Genomic DNA, 17,804 nt, shown 5'->3' with positions numbered 1-17,804 from the left:
GACGAAGTTGTGCCTAAACTATAAGAAATGTCTTGGATGAACAATTATAAAATGACTTTCCAAAACGTATTTGCTTAATTTAGCTCCCAGGGTGTACAAGCTTTCATCATGACACTTTCAAAGTATATAAATATAACTTGTTTCGTTAAAATAACATATTTTTTTTTGATCATGTTTGTTTTGACTGTCAAAACAACGAGGTTTTTCTTCAATAGCTTTTTTCTGGTTGAACAAAATCGAGAATTACGTAAACAGATGGGCAGAGTATTCATTCTAGAGCCGTATCGCAATATTATTTTAAAAAGAAAGGCATTTAGCATACAGCTGTAAGACGAAATGTACTCACTGTTGTGTATCGAAGCGAGCTTTAACCGCCATTTTGGTAGTGGTATACGAAGTTCAAGCACGTGTCATACGTTTAGGTTGGACCCCTTGCTAGCATGGGCGTATGGGGACTCTTTGATTTAGGGGGGGCTGGAGGGGTTGATTTGCCCGAAATTTTACCCAGATAAAATTTGCCCGAATTTTCCCCACTGTTTTGCCCGAATTTGGGGGGGGGGGGGGGGCAATTGCCCACCAAAGTATCATGTAGGGGTTATCGGGTCACAGGAAGCATGGAATATACATGATAAACTGTTTTTACGACTCATATTAAACCGAATAACCACTTCGGAAAGAAGTCAACATACTTTGCAAACGTTTAACGGAAAATGGCTAGCTAGCAGCCGCCTATTAACAGTGGGCCTATGTTGAGCCAGTATTTTTATTTATTTTTTGCTAAACGTTTGCAAACTGTTTTGACTAGTTCCCGAAGAGGTCATTGAATTTAATAACGTGTAGAGTCAAACGCAGCACCGCAAACGGCCAGCAACAATTTTCAAGTTGGTTGAATCGAAGCTGTTCATTCGGTGTTGAGCTGCCCGTGCAATGGTCCTTTGGTCTTTTGCCACATAATTTAAATTTGTATTTTCCAAATTTATTATTATATGTGTCACTTTTGTTACTTCCAGTGAAATCGGTCTCTTTGCTGTAACGCTGGTGATAAATCGATTATGGTTAAAACATCAAAAGATTGCAAAAAATTCAGAAACAAACTATAGCGTAGGTTTTTTCCTAACTGATGGAGCCGACACGTTCCGAACACTCCAAATTTTATTCGGAACTCATCGGCCAATACCGGTTGGAATCTATTATCGCGTTGCTCAACACAAAATCACTGTGAGCGTAGCTCTTGCTCAGCGGTATATACCAAACTGTTAATAGCGAAGCGTTGCTCACTTTTTCAGTAACGCGAACAAGTCGAGAATACGGAGTACGGTAGATCTACCTCACGGAGAATCGAACGGGGTATTCCGAAATATCCAAATAGAAGTCCCGATTTGTTGGCATATTTTTGCAAGAATTTCTGGCGTGTGCTGTCATTTCTTTCTCTATCTAGTATCATGTCGAAAGACGACAGAATTGAGAAGATAAAAGAGAAAATTGGAGCCTATCCAGATTTTCCCAAACCAGGAATTTTTTTCAGGTAATATAAATATTCTAGATGCACAAGTAGCCTAATATTTTCTACACACATATCACTTATTTTGTTGTCGCATCATTACTTAATTTACACCTAAAACAAATATGTTTTGTTTAACGACACCACTAGTGCACATTGATTTATTAATCATATGCTAATGAATGTGTAATTCTGAATAGTCTTAGAGAGGAAACCTGCTACATTAGTTAAAGGATCAAACAGGATATTTCATTTCAACTTATTTTTGTGCTTATATCCAATTAAGGTTCAAGCACGCTGTCCTGGGCACACACCTCACCTATGTGGTCTGTCTCCAGGACAGTGGGTTAGTTGGTTAGTGGTTAATGAGAGAGAAGAGGGTGTAGTGGCCTTACACCTACCCATTGAGCCCTTAAAGGGACATTCCTGAGTTTGCTGCACTTTTTAAGATGTTATTGACAAACGGACTTTTTAACGATTGTAATTACTTATCAAATATATTTTTCTGCATAATATATTAGTGGCTGTATATTAAACGTGTTTCTGATTGTTCTAATATTTGTAATAGGTTAAATTTAATTTTATTTCCTAAAAAATATTTTTTCGTACATACAAAATTATTTGAAGACAAAATCCAGTTTGGCCTTCTTACAAATATTAAGATGACCAGAAACACATTGAATATAGAGACACTGGTATTCTAAACAAGAAAATATAGTTAATATGTAAGTTTAATCGTAGAAATTAGTCAGAAACATCTTACAATGTAGCAAACTCAGGAATGTCTCTTTAAGAACTCGCTCTGGGTTGGAGCGGGTACCGGGCTGCGAACCCTGTACCTACCAGCCTGTAGTCCGATCGAACAGGATAAAACATAACACGGCCTTTGATATCTGTTGAGGTACACTGGCTGGAACAAGAAATAGCCCAATAAGCCCACCGACATGGATCAATCCTATACTAATAAAATGGGCCCCATGCAGTCACTCCATAGTGGTTATTTAAACAACAAAAAATGTTTCGTCTCACAATCTATCAACTAGCAATCATTGACACAGGGCTTCTAGAATTTTTATAAAATCCACTAGCCATGGGATCAGTGATTTAACACATTTACTAGCCACGATTAAAAATTCACTAGCCCTACTTTCCTTTAAGTTAATACAATTTTACTAAATAATATTAGTAATAATCAAATATGTCACCTAAAGTTGGAGATAGAGCTTAAAAACACTAATATTAGGTGGTTGGGGTGGGGGCAGGATATTCATATTTACAAAATGGACTTTTAAAACCAACATTTGACCAAAAATATTCACTAGCTGTTGGGCATGGCAATAGTAGTTATTTACTAGCCAAACATTAAATATCACTAGCCATGGGAGTGGGGCTACCATAATCTAGAAGCCTGGTTGACAGCATTAATGCAATGATGTATTGTTGTTTATTTTTAAAAAATTTGACAATATCTTTTTTCTACTTTTTTTTTTTTTTTGAAGGGGGTAGGGTACGTGGGTGGGTTTAATTTAATTTAATTTTGTTTAATTTATTGCTGCTGTCTCTTATATTTAAAAAAAAAAATCTAAACATTTCATTAAAATAGATCATCAGTTTATATTTGAGTGTTCAAACTGTGTACATGATAACTATATAGGGGCGGGATGTAGCCCAGTGGTAAAGCACTCGCTTGGTGCACGGTCGGTTTGGGTTTGATCCTTGTCAGCGGGCCCATTGGGCTATTTCTCGTTCCAGCCAGTGCACCATGATTGTTATATTAAAAGTCGTGGTATGTGCTATCCTGTCTATGGGAAGTGCATATAAAAGATCCCTTGCTGCATTAGAAAAAAAATGTAGCAGGTTTCTTCTGTTGACTATGAGTCAGAATTACCAAATGTTTGACATCGATGATCAAATAGCTGATGATTAATTAATCAGTATGCTCCAGTGATGTTGTTAAACAAAACAAAATTTGATAACTATATACCATATACAGTAGAATCTTGTTGGGTCGAACTCGGAAGGGTCAATATTTGACAAATACACCGCAATGCTCGAACCAAGCAAGAACAAAGTCCCGAGTTACACTTACACATTGTTGATCGAATGGTTAAGTTGAACTACCCGATGGGTAAAACACTTTCTTGAGCACCCACAGGCTTCGAGCCAACAGGATTCAACAGTATATATACATGTATGTACATAGTGTTTTCCCTAGCTTGTTTCAGCATGGTGTGGCACCATGCTTCAGTAGTCTGGCACCGTCTTGCCGTAATCAACACCATGCTACCCAGAGATTAAACAAGCCATTTGCAATAATTAATTCTAAAATTGGCTTTAAAAAACACTCAGAAATGCATTATTAATTATCCCTGTTATATATTTTGCCATTCATTCATTAAAGCAAGCACATTAGTTACATTTGTTTTTATTTCAATTAATTTTTTATCTTTAATGAAAAAAACAGTGCCCTGAAAATGCCCCAAAAGTTTTTAGTCTACCGTGCCTTGCCAAATGTTTAGGAAAAACACTATGTGAATGTAGATATATTTTCCGGCCTTTAGATCTCACTAATTTGGGCACAGTGGGGACTTTTGTCTTTTTTGAGTGCAAGAATGTCATTTTAGTACTGCTATTAACAGTTGCTGGAGAGTTGTTAATATTCAGAAAGGTATTTCAAGTTATTTTAATGTAATTATATATAAATTTAACATTTCAGTGGTTTGGAGGTGAAATATTTGGAGGTCAGCATGTTTGTACTTAATCTGGTCATGTTTATTTGGGGCATAATGCATTTATCACCACAAGTTTGATGCAGTTTAAGGCCTTAATTTTAATATTGCTGAGTTTTTGTCTTTTTCCAGAGATATTTTTCCAGTTCTCCTAGATCCCACAACATTTCGTCTGTTAAATGCCGTGTTAGTGGAACACATCAAGACAAAATGCCCTGGCGTCCAGCTGATCATTGGTCTAGAGTCACGTGGCTTTCTGTTCGGACCAAACCTGGCACAAGAATTGAACATCGGCTTTGTGCCAATACGCAAGAAGGGGAAACTTCCTGGCGAAGTCTTTGGTGTTGAGTACAAGTTGGAATATGGTTTGGTAAGGCTAAAAAAGTTTAATGATTGTCGAAATGAGTAACATTTATAAAGCCCAGTTAGTTTAATTATACCATACATTGAGCAGTTATGATATGAGTATATATTTTAATTATACCATACACTGAACAGTTATAATATGAGTATATAGTTTAATTATACCATACATTGAGCAGTTATGATATGAGTATATAGTTTAATTATACCATACATTGAGCAGTTATGATATGAGTATATAAACTGACGATCAAAAGAAAGTATACCAATTATTTTTATTATAAATAAACACAATACACGTTCATGGAAGGTTAGATAGGTGCCAGTATTGTTCGTTATAATGCAATCAATGACGAATAGTCGCACATTGCTGCGTTTGGGCGATGCCACACGTGCAAAATGAGTTTATTCATCAAATTTATACTGCACGAGAAACATGATACCTGTGCACATAAGGGTATAAAAAAGGGTACCATTGCTTAGAACATGCCTCAGTCAACAGTAAAACACCAGAGAACATGGCAAGGCTAACTGCTGAAGAAAGAGAGAGAGCTATTGGTATGGTGCAGTTGGGTGCGAGTTATGCCCATGTGGCAAGAATCCTGAATTGCACAAAATTGACGATCACCAGGTTGATACAGTGTTACAGGGTGACTGGCAGGACTGCAGACAGACCATGAAGTGGAAGACCCCGTGTCACAACAGCCAATGAGGACCGCCATCTCCGCATCTTACACTTACGTAATAGATTCCTCACTATGACGTCATCTGCAGCAACTGGCCTTGGGCATGTCATCAGTCATGACACTGTACGTCGTCGACTACGACAGCATGGTATCAGGGCCTATGGACCATTCAGAGGGATGACATTGACGAGAGCAGGTTCCAGTTATTCAGAGCTGATGGCATGACTCGTATATATCAATGTGCAGGAGAGAGAACAGCTTCGTGCTGTGTTCAGGAGACTGAACCGTTTGGTGGTGGATCTTTGATGGTTTGGGGCGGTATCTGTGGCCAACAGCGGACAGACCTTATTGTCACTGATGGAAATCTATCCGACGTCGGGTCCATACTTGCACATGGTGGACATACACGCTATTGAAACATGTTCTTTGTGGTCAAATTTATTCACCTTTGTTAAGAGTGGTCCTTTATGAAATCGCACATTTCACCCCTAGTGCTGTTGTGAACTGTGATATTATCATTTTATGGGTTTTATTGAGTATACTTGTGTTTATTTATCGCCAAATTATTATACTTTCAAAATATAACATTTGCATCAACTTGTGTTTTGTGTTGTTTTTAATACTTTGAAAAAATAATTGGTATACTTTCTTTTGATCGTCAGTTTAGTTTAATTATACCATACATTGAGCAGTTATCATATGAGTATCAGGCCTTTCAGGGATAGCTCTGGCGAAAGAATTTTATGTAATAATTGACATTTTGTGGAAGATAATAATGGTGGGTTTCTAAAATTTAGATAATTTGGCGAAATGTTCTACACACCCAGAGCTAGCTCTGCAAAGGCTGTGACTCGTGTGAGAATTGGAAATTTTTGTAAACCATTTATGGGTTACACAAAAACAAATTTGTGTAACCTATTTTATTTTTGTGTAACCTGTCATGGCCACATAAATGATGTCATAAATTCAATGTGCAAACGAAAAAATGGGTTATGCAAATTATACTTATGCCAGTGACACGCAAACGAAACTATCGCTCTTGCAACAGTGTTCTCACTAGGTGAAAATTAAAGGAGGTGGCCGTGCAACACCTCACCCTTTTAAAAAAAAAACAGTTGCATGTGATATGGAATATTCTTCAAGAGGGTTACACTTTGTTTTTTGTTTAACAACACCACTAGAGCACATTGATTTATTGATCATCAGTTATTGGATGTCAAACATTTTGTAATTTTGACAGTCTTAGAGAGGAACCTGGTAACATTTTTCCATTAGTCAGGTCAGGTCAGAGGGTTTTACGTACGCATTCAGAGCAAGCTGTTGTAGTGCACGTCTGTCATGGGCACACTCCATCCAGGAAAGGGTTCGGGGGTGGGGGGGGGGGGGAGAAGAGACGCCTGTACTGGCAGGTGCAAGAGAGCACCATCAGCCCGACCAGAGTTGGTAACAGGCTGGGGGTTGTTTCCATTAGTAGCAAGGAATCTTTTATATGCAGCATCCCATGGATAGGATAGCACATACCGCGGCCTTTGTTATACCAGTCATGGTGCACTGGCTGGAATGAGAAATAGCCCAGTGGGCCCACTGACAACGATTGATGCTAGACGGGTGAGCATTTTACCACTGGGCTATATCCCGCCCCAATTTTCAAGACGGGTGCAAAGAAATGTATGTTGATTTTGACATCTATAACACTGATGTCTTGTTTACATACCTCGGTGCATAGTGGGATGTTATTAGATTATGGCACATACTTCCACCCCACTTGAAGAATAGTCCATTAAAAAAACATAGCAGGTGTGCTTGTTGTTCTAGGTGATCTCAGTGAAGTTGATATACATGTAGGTGACATGATTACAATCTAAGGACAACAACAGTCACTTTCCGCACCCTGTTTTAGCTTGGTACACAATAAATATAACATATCCAATGATAATTTTTAGATATATATATATATATGTTTGACGAAAGGTACTTTATATTTCTGTTGTATTTTAAAACTTAAACTTAATATTTTTTCTAAAATTGAAAAAATAAAAACATACTAACCTGTAAATGGCATTGTCTTCTCAATATAGAACTTGGAATAATTTAGACGGGTCAAAGTAAGTACCAGTACATAAATTTTGTAAACTGGTTTTTATTTTAATATAGCTAATTTTCAGTTTGAATGACATCAGTTTTCCAATGACATCCCTTTGCATCCCTTTATATAAACAATAAACTGGGTACATAACGTTTCCATTTTCAGGATGCTGGAAAATTCCGGTGCGAAATTGCTATTGAAATTTGTTTTTGAGAATTACTAAAGTACCTGGCTATGTTTGAAGAAAGTTTTACAATTAAAAAATTGTACTGTTTATGAAATATGGATTTAAGTGAAATTACAGTAAGATATGTTATATTTATTGTGTTATGAAGCGAAAACAAGGGTGTGAAAAGTGACTGTCATCGACCTTGGTATGTTGAATCTGTGTCATTGCAATGGGTTTTTCACAATTTGTGTCTGGACAGTTTGTGGGGGAAAATCTATTGGTACATGATGATGTAATTAAAAGCAGGAGAGTAATTTATCATTGTTGTTAACAATGTGTTTCAGATCTTTAGATTTTTTTGGCCAAGATTACTGAATATCTGCTGTGTGTAAACACATGCACCTGTTCATGTCCAGTGAAGTCCCTCAAAACTGGACACTCAGAAACTGGAATTCGCTCAAATCCAGATGGGTTTTTTACAGTCCCTTTTTAAATATCAGGGGTGGGACATAGCTCAGTAGTAAAGTGCTCACTTGATGCATGGTCAGTTTGGGATCAATCCTCATCGGTGGACCCATTAGGCTATTTCTCATTCTACCCAGTACACCATGACTGGTATATCAAAGGCTGTGGTATATGCTATACTGTCTGTGGGATGATGCATATGAAAGTTCCTTAGCTACTAATGTAAAAAATTAACTGGGTTTTCTCTCTTAAGACTATATGTCAAAATTACAATTAATGTGCTCTAGTGGTGTCGTTAAACGAAACAAACTTTTTAAATTTAAGTACAGAACAGAACCTTTCTAAACCAAATAGTCCTTAATACCAGGGGCCAGTTGTTCAAACGTTAATTAGCTTAACCAGCATTGTTCGAAACCAAGGAGTGAATTAATACAAATATTAACTGAAAACATAATGTTAAAACTAGAGTTTAGAACCTAAGGTATCCATACATAATCTAAGCTAAAGTCTATTTAGTATTTGTGCAAAAAATCTTTAAAAGGAAAATATTACATTAACCCAGGGTTAATTTAACTGGGCCTTGAACAATTGGGCCCTGACTTTTGACTTTATTCTGTGGATGTCCCATTTATTCGGCTTTCACTGTACTCTTATTACATACGATACCATAGGTTATTGCATCATTTTTGCTTAAAAACAACCTTGGTTACTGTCTGTTGACTATGAATATCCGAGTACTAGTATTATGTAGGTGTCAGTGGTTCGAATAAAGGATGAAAGGAGTTAATGCACCATTGAAGCCAGCAATCTTTACACCTCATATTTTAGCCTCGGTGATTATGTAAGCAGGTCATGGTGGAGCTCATGAGCATTCACCCAGTTTCAGAAATGGATGGGATAAGATGAATAGGGATGTTTGTTCTGCTTCAATATTTTATTTACCTGTATTTCATGGGGTTGTGTTTGGTTGTAAGAGGTTCACAGGCTTACGGGCTCCCATTTTGATGGGGGAAGGGGCCAGACTGATAGGTCTCAAGGTGTTTCAAGCAGATCATAAGAAACGATCAAATGTAAAGATCATAAGAAACGATGAAATAAAAAGTTATATTACACCCTTGATAGTGGAAATGTCCACCTTAGATTAGGCTGGCTGAGTCCCAGGGTTGACATTTTCACCAGAGTTGACATTTTCATCACCAGGGTTGACATTTTCATCACCAGGGTTGACATTTTTACCAACAGGGTCGACAATTTCACCACCAGGGTTGACATTTTCACCACCAGAGTTGACATTTTCACCACCAGGGTTGGTTGTACTTTACCTAGCCCATGTGACTGCATTTGATGAACTATTTTTCTCTGTTCCATTTCGGGGTGGGTGGGACATAACTCAGTGGTACAGTATTTGCCTGATGTACAATCAGTGGGCCCATTGGGCTATTTCTCAATCCAGCCAGTGCTCCTCAGCTGGTGTAACAAAGGCTGTGGTATGTACTATCCTGTCTGTGGGATGGTGCATATAAAAGATCCCTTGCTGCTAATCAAAAAGAGTAACTCATGAAGTGCAGACAGCGGGTTTCCTATCTCGATATCTGTGTGGTCCTTAACCATATGTCCGACACCATATAACCAGTGTTCTAGCTAGGATTTTGATGGGGCAGGGCGCTAATTTAATTGTAGGGCATTTTTAATGCGAAAATCTTATTTTTGAGGCAAGTGCTGGATATGATGCCTACATAGACCAAATAACCAGTGTTGCTAGTTCACTCTGTGCCATATTATAAAGATGCAACCAATATGTCATTGATAAGGACTACTGACATCAGTTAAAACTATATGTATCTTGGTCTGGGTATTTGCAAAGGTAAAAATTACTTTCAAAAATTTACTTATCAAAAAAAACAACATAACATGTTACTGCTGTCAGCTTTCACAACTGTGGCCAAACAATGTATTGTCAAACGTTTTTTAGTTGGGAATTCAGACTCGTAACATCACTGTACACGCTTTGAGAGGAAAGCAAGATTTTTTTTATAAATTTTGACAATGAATTAGGGCAGGGCGTCGATAATCAAGAGCGGTGCGGCAACAAACACGGCAGGGCGGCACAAAACGGGGGCAGAGCGCAGCACCCCTCTATTTATTGCTAGCTAGAACACTGATATAACAGTATATAAAATATGTTGAGTACATCATTAAATAAAATATAAATTTTCCTTCCTTTCTATTTCATTTCATAAATAAAAAAATTTGTCCTCGGTTAAGGCAGGGCTGTTCATGCATATAAAGTATATGTACTACTGATCTATGTCCCCAATGTTGGTTACATGCATAAACGATGTATAGTCAGGCCTGCTCTAGTGACCACCTGTATTAAGCAGGCACCTATCTTAAAAGGCCACTTCTTGATACTCCTTTTGGTGGCTACAAAATACAAGTTTGATTGCACATAGCACATTGAAAAACCCTAGCTAAAGATCTAGTTTCTAGTTGTTATAACAACCCTGAATTGACCATGAATGCTGTTTACTTAACCTCAGTATGTGAGACCAGTGTACTTTAGAATGTGACTTAAATCTGGAAGTAAACTGTTGCATTTTTGCTTGCACACTGTTAAATATTTTTACCTTGGGTATATTGTAGGGTGTGTGATGGAGGGAAGGAGAGACTGTGTGTATGTGTGTCTGTGTGTGTGTGTATGTGTGTTTGTGTTTGTGTGTATGTCTGTGTGTATATGTGTCTGTGTGTGTATGTGTGTATGTGTGTCTGTGTGTGTGTATGTATGTGTGTGTGTGTGTGTGTGTGTGTGCTACATTGTAGAGATGGGGTAAGTGGAGTGTGGGTGTGCTACATTGTAGAGACGAGGTAGGTGGAGTGTGGGTGTGCTACATTGTAGAGACAGATGGTAGGTGGAGTGTGGGTGTGCTACACTGTAATCATGGACGTGTGGGTGTGCTACATTGTGTAGACGGGGTAGGTGGAGTGTGGGTGTGCTACATTGTAGAGATGGGGGAAGTGGAGTGTGGGTGTACTACATTGTAGAGATGGGGGAAGTGGAGTGGGTGTACTACATTGTAGAGACAGATGGGAGGTGGAGTGTGGGTGTGCTACGTTGTAGAAACAGACTGGAGGTGGAGTGTGATTGTGCTACATTGTAAAGACGGGGTAGGTGGAGTGTGGGTGTGCTACACTGTAGAGACAGATGGGGGAGGGGGAGTGTGGGTGTGCTACATTGTAGAGACAGACTGGAGGTGGAGTGTGGGTGTGCTATTTTGTAGAGACAGATGGTAGGTGGAGTGTGGGTGTGGTACTTTGTGTAGACAGGGTAGGTGGAGTGTGGGTGTGCTACACTGTAGAGACAGATGGGGAAGGTGGAATGTGGATGTGCTACATTGTAGAGACATGGTAGGTGGAGTGTGGGTGTGCTACATTGTAGAGACAGACTGGAGGTGGAGTGTGGGTGTGCTACATGTAGAGACGGGGTAGGTGGAGTGTGGGTGTGCTATATTGTAGAGACAGACTGGAGGTGGAGTGTGGGTGTGCTACATTGTAGAGACAGATGGGGGAGGTGGAATGTGGGTGTGCTACATTGTGTAGACGGGGTAGGTTAGACTTGAAAAATTCCTTTACTTAGAGATTTTAATAAAATAAAATGTTATTCATTGAACAGAACATATGGCTAGTTATCTGTCTTTTATAATATAGTCAAAATTGTGATAAGCTGCCGCCAAAGGGAATATTAAAAAATGGCCTATTAATTCAGGTGGCTGTTTAATACAGGTCAGTTTATAGTGTATTAGATGATTTAGGAGAATGAAAATGTGGATCGCAAGACAGGTGGCTGCTTTATACAAGTGGCTGCTAGAGCAGGTTTGACTGCGATTATATTTGATTTGAACATTTACATGCAGGGCTCGAAACTTCTGCTGGTAATTTGGTACTGCAAGCTACAAATTTTGCCAGCCCGAATCAAAACCTGCAGGACCAATGGACTCTTAATGTAAAATAATTGCTGGTCCGAGAGGACGACAAGCAAAACAAATGTCCTGTGGTGTAATGATTTTGACCAACCAGTATTTTGATCACTGCACATGTAAATTATCTATTTTGTATTCAACTTATCTTCATGAACATGCTTTATAAGCTAGTTTTACTAGTCCTGTACCAGTCCAATTGCGTCTGTCCATCCCTCTGTCTGTCCCACATTTAGTTTTCCGGGTGGGGTTTTTCACAATGCCTTGAGAAACTGTGATGAAGTTCTGTGTATAGCTTTACCACATACTGTTTCAGATCAAGTTTAAATTTTATGGCGATTTACCCATTTTTCACAGAGTTATGGCCCTTGAACTTAAATTTCTTTTCCAAACTTTTTGTTTTTTCAATGCCTCAAGATATTGAACTTAAATTGTGTGTATAGCTTAATCGTTCTGTTACAGATCAAGTTTGGCAAGTTATCTGTTTTTCATAGAGTTATAGCCCTTGAACTTAAGGGATATGAAATTTGCTTGGACCCAATAGGGAACATGAATTGTATTAGCAGTACTCTGAGAATGCTTGTTGTACTTAATGTTTGAAGTTTTTGTAAGGATTCTGTTACACACAGGTAAACATGGTCTTTTGATAAACTGTTTATTTTGGGGTTAAAACAGACTTAAAATTTTTAAGAATTCTATTTCAATTAATATATAGTTTATTTTTTGCATTCCAGGACAGGTTTGAGATTCAGAAGAATTCTGTTAAACCAGGACAAAAAGTGGTTATTGTAGATGATCTCCTAGCCACTGGTGGTATGTATAATATGTCTCGTTCCAACCAGTGCACTGCAGCTGGACAAAGGCTGTGGTATGTGCTTTCCTTTCCCTTGCAGCATTAGAAAAAATGTACCGGGTTTCCTCTGATGACAATGTGTCAGAATTACCAAATGTTTGACATCCAATAGACAATGATTAATTAATCAGTGTGCCCTAGTGGTGTCGTTATACAAAACAAACTTTTGTATAATATGTGACATTGGTATACCAGTAGAGAGGGGGATGTGATCCAGTGGTAAAGCGCTCGCCTGATGCATGGTCTGTCTAGGATCGATCCCCATCGGTGGGCCCATTGGGCTATTTCTCATTCCAGCCAGTGCACCACAACTGGTATATCAAAGACTGTGGTATGTACTACCCTGTCTGTGGAATAGTGCATATAAAAGATCCCTTACTGCTAATTGAAAAGAGTAGCCCATGAAGTGGCAACCGTGGGTTTCCTCTCTCAATATTTGTGTGGTCCTTAACCATATGTCTGACGCCATATAAATGAAATGTGTTGAGTGCATCGTTACATCAAACATTTCTTTCTTTCTAATTATACTAATACTAATTATACAACATTCCAAAACATCCAATAGCCGATGATTAATAAATCAGTGTGCTCTAGTGGTCTCGTTAAACAAACCAAACCAAACCGCGGGTTTCCTCCCTAAGACTCCCATGTCAAAATCACAAAATTATTGGGTCATTTCTCATTCCAGCCAGTGCACCATAACTTGTACATGTATATCAAAGGCTGTGGTGTGTGCTGTCCTGTTTGTGGGATGGTGCATATAAAAGGTCCCTTGCTACTAATGGAAAAAGACGTCCAATAGCCGATGGTTAATAAATCAATGTGCTATAGTGGTGTCATTAAACAAACCAAACCAAACTTCTAATGGAAAAATGTAGCGAGTTTCCTCTCTAAGACTCCATGTCAAAATTACCAAATGTTTGACATCCAATAGCCGATGATTAATAAATCAATGTGCTCTAGTGTCATTAAACAAAACAAACTTTTTAGTATACCAGTGGTGGAATACAGATTTGGATTGGCATGGTAAATAATCCAACATGTTTACTTAGAGAAAGAAAGAAAGAAAGAAAGAAATGTTTTATTTAACGACGCACTCAACACATTTTATTTACAGTTATATGGCATCAGACATATGGTTAAGGACCACACAGATTTTGAGAGGAAACCCGCTGTTGCCACTACATGGGCTACTCTTCCGATTAGCAGCAAGGGATCTTTTATTTGCGCTTCCCACAGGCAGGATAGCACAAACCATGGCCTTTGTTGAACCAGTTATGGATCACTGGTCGGTGCAAGTGGTTTACACCTACCCATTGAGCCTTGCAGAGCACTCACTCAGGGTTTGGAGTCGGTATCTGGATTAAAAATCCCATGCCTCGACTGGGATCCAAACCCAGTACCTACCAGCCTGTAGACCGATGGCCTGCCATGACGCCACCGTGGCCGGTGTTTACTTAGAGAGATGATATGTCAAAATGTCTTATCCGTTAAGGGCGGGACGTGGCCCAGTAGTAAAGCACTCGCCTGATGTGCGTTCTCTCTCGGATAGATGCCCTGTCGGTAGGCTTATTGGGCTATTTCTCATTCCAGCCAGTGCACCACGACTGGTATATCAAAGGCTTGTGCTATGTGCTATCCTGTCTGTGGGGTGGTGCATTTAAAAGATCCTTTGCTACTAATGGAAAAATATAGTGGGATTCCTCTTTAAAACTCACATGTCAAAATTACAAAATGTTTGACATCTAATAGACAATTATTAATAAATCAGTGGACTCTAGTGGTGTCGTTAAAGAAAACAAAGTTTTTAGTATACCAGTGATAGAATACGGATTTGGACTTCCATGGTAAATAATCCAACACGTTTACTTACAGAGATGATATGTCAAAATGTCTCATCATCAATATCTGAGCAAACTACTAATCATTACCAAGGTAATGTTTTTTCAAATGCTGATGCAAAATGCATTTTAGAAAGAAAGAAATGATTTATTTAACGATGCACTCAACACATTTTATTTACGGTTATATGGCATCAAACATATGGTTAAGGACCACACAGATATTGAGAGAGGAAACCCGCTGTTGCTACTTCATGGGCTACTCTTTTCGATTAGCAGCAAGGGATCTTTTATATGCACCATCCCACATACAGGGTAGTACATACCACGGCCTTTGATATACCAGTCATGGTGCACTGGCTAAAATGCATTTTAACTGAAGCAGACTACTAGTTAGCATTACCAAGGTAATTTTGTGGGGACGAGCTCAGTATCGTATAGTCTTCTCCAGATAGACAACAAGATCTGTTTTAAACTGAAACGGGCACTTTTAAAATACTTTACCTGCACCCACCCCCCACCCCCCACCCATCCCCAGGGCTAGCCCTGGCACTCACCAAATTCACCGACTGCTAATTTTATTTTAATTTTAGAAAATAATTGTTATTTTGTTTTTAAAAAAAATAACTTGGTTTCTGCAAAATTGGAAGTTTAATAGATAATTTGGCGAACTTTTCTGCTCACCCAGAGCTAGCCAAACTTCCCTCACTAGATACAGTCAGGTAGCATACTTTTCTGGTGCTCCGAATCACAAATACCCCCAACCAATAACTCTGAGTGTGCTATAGTTATGTGATACAATACTCTTTCTTTTCTTTTTTTTACACACCCATTGGTGAGAACACTATGTGTTATTTATGATTACTCATACTTGTTAACACATGTATGTGTGTTAACAATTTCAAGACCTACAACTGGCTGCTCCTAGGTGATAACCAGGTCACCAATGCCATATGTCCAATAAAAAACCAGTGCAATGGAAATCGATTACACTGTGGCGTATAGTTAACCTGACAATTTTGTGTCTGTGACGTGTAAGACAGCTACAAGTGAAATGGCTGTAAATAACTTTTAGTCAAGAAAGATGTTAAAATTTGCTTAAAACCTGGCTTTTTAGGATATGTAAGAAATAGAATAATACATTTGTGTCTGTTAGATACCATTTATCTCACAACTCATTGTTTAAAAACGTATCATACTCACTTTCGTTTGTTAGATACATTTTAAAACAACTCGTTGTGAGATAAATGGTATCTAACGGCCACTCATGTATTATTCTCTGTATATGTAACTATAGTATTAATACTTGAGGTTTCTGTTTTGGGGTACCTGTGCTCTTGATGAAGCCTGTTATTTGTGTTATTTCAGGAACGATGAAGGCTGCGTGTGAATTGATGACCATGGTAAAAGCAGAGATCCTAGAGTGTTTGGTGGTCATTGAACTTGACTTCCTCAAGGGCCGCGACAAACTCACAAAACCCATCCATTCCTTAATCCACTACGACTAAGGTGAACTTTTGAAAAATGTATTTGCTGTAACCCAGCCAGTGCATAAAGGAAATAACTCATCTTTTTGCTTCTATGTTTCGTCTTCCATTTGTATTTTTAAAATGTCATATATAACTTTACAATGGATGCAACAAAATGTTAACGTATGCAATTTCAAGGTCCTAATCAAATCTATTTTTAGTCTAGAAATGTTCATGAATTATGGTGTAATCAGCAAAATACAGATGGCTATGATTTGGATTACCGTAGAACTTTAGTCATGAACCATCATGGTGGCTACAGTAATGTAAACCCCAAATATTCTAATAATCAACCAGTGCTTGAATTAGTGTTGTGAATATCTGTCACACAAACATTAATTTGGAATATTTTAAATGCCATTAAATTTTCTCTTCATATCGTTGTAGATTTTTTTTCTATTAAAATAAACAGGTGCTTTGTTTTTATTTTAAAGTGTAGTCAAGGGGAATAACTTAACATTGGTGTAGGTGGCGCTGTACATTGCCACCATCAGTTCTTTACTTTACTTTCATTATACTTTCTGTCCAGGAAATGAAAGTAAAGTAAAGAACTGATGGTGGCGATGTACAGAGCCACCTACACCAATGTTAAGTTATTCCCCTTGACTACACTTTAAAATGAAAACAAAGCACCTGTTTATTTTAATAGAAAAAAAATCTACAAAGATATGAAGAGAAAATTTAATGGCATTTAAAATATTCCAAATTAATGTTTGTGTGTCAGATATCCAGAGACATGCTCGAAACCTTTGTGGTATATGAGCATGGCAAAATTATCCACTTCGCTCATTATATTTGTTAGTCCATACTTAAACTATGAATATTATACAATTCTTTGTTATGTTTGTGATGTGTAGTTACAGTATAACGCATAAGGCATTATGTTCAATAATTTAGATCTCATTTATTGAATTTCTTGTTTGTTATTCCCCATTGACATACGTTTTAATCAAATAGATGATTGTAGATAACACTGAAGTGTCCTTTATACAGAAGTGATTTCTATACTCAGGTAGTTTATGTTTGATGTTATATACAGGTGGTTGTTTTATAAGGTGCCTCTTATGCCAGTTTACAGGGTTGTAGCTAGTGGTGGTGGGGAATCCAGAATTTTTTTTATAGAAACCTAAAGAAAATTCTCTTCTTAACCGTTCGAGTTTTAGACTATTAACTATTAAAAAATCCTACCTATGACCCTGGTTTAGGCGTGTATGGTTTAATCTTTGTAAATGGAGAATCCTGGGAAGGGGGACCCACTATTATTTGTTACAGGCCCTTCGGATCCTTAAACTAGCTCTGGCTGTATTGATGCTGAGTACAGGCCCTCACACTTCACAGGAAGTATCGTTTCCGGTACCGTATCGGTAAATAGTTTGACCCCCAATAGCTGATGTATTTTTCGTGCTGGGGTGTCATTAAACATTCATTCATTCATTCCATATCGGTAAAATCACGGAACATATATACAGTTTTTTGGGTGTTTTTTTTAAAAGACTGTTTATATTTAGGATGAAGATGGATGCTATTACACAGTATTGGATCCCATTTCTCACATTCTGTGATTTAAAATGATGGAATTACTTATGACTTCAGCATACCAACACTGAC

General features: G+C 38.0%; 1 protein-coding gene across 1 annotated transcript; it reads left to right on the top strand.

Annotated features, from left to right (window-relative positions):
- Positions 1–1,216: 1,216 nt before the first annotated feature.
- On the top strand, positions 1,217–16,616 carry LOC121388653 (adenine phosphoribosyltransferase-like). Its single transcript, XM_041520092.1, has 4 exons — positions 1,217–1,525; positions 4,363–4,600; positions 12,708–12,786; positions 16,036–16,616. Exons 1-4 carry the CDS (start codon positions 1,443–1,445, stop codon positions 16,173–16,175), a joined length of 540 nt encoding a protein of 179 aa, XP_041376026.1. The 5' UTR covers positions 1,217–1,442; the 3' UTR covers positions 16,176–16,616.
- Positions 16,617–17,804: the final 1,188 nt, after the last annotated feature.

This window comes from Gigantopelta aegis, chromosome 14, assembly GCF_016097555.1.
Source record: "Gigantopelta aegis isolate Gae_Host chromosome 14, Gae_host_genome, whole genome shotgun sequence".
NCBI lineage: Eukaryota > Metazoa > Mollusca > Gastropoda > Neomphalida > Peltospiridae > Gigantopelta > Gigantopelta aegis.
Note: the sequence above shows the minus strand (reverse complement) of the source record. Positions and strands in the feature narration are given on the sequence as shown.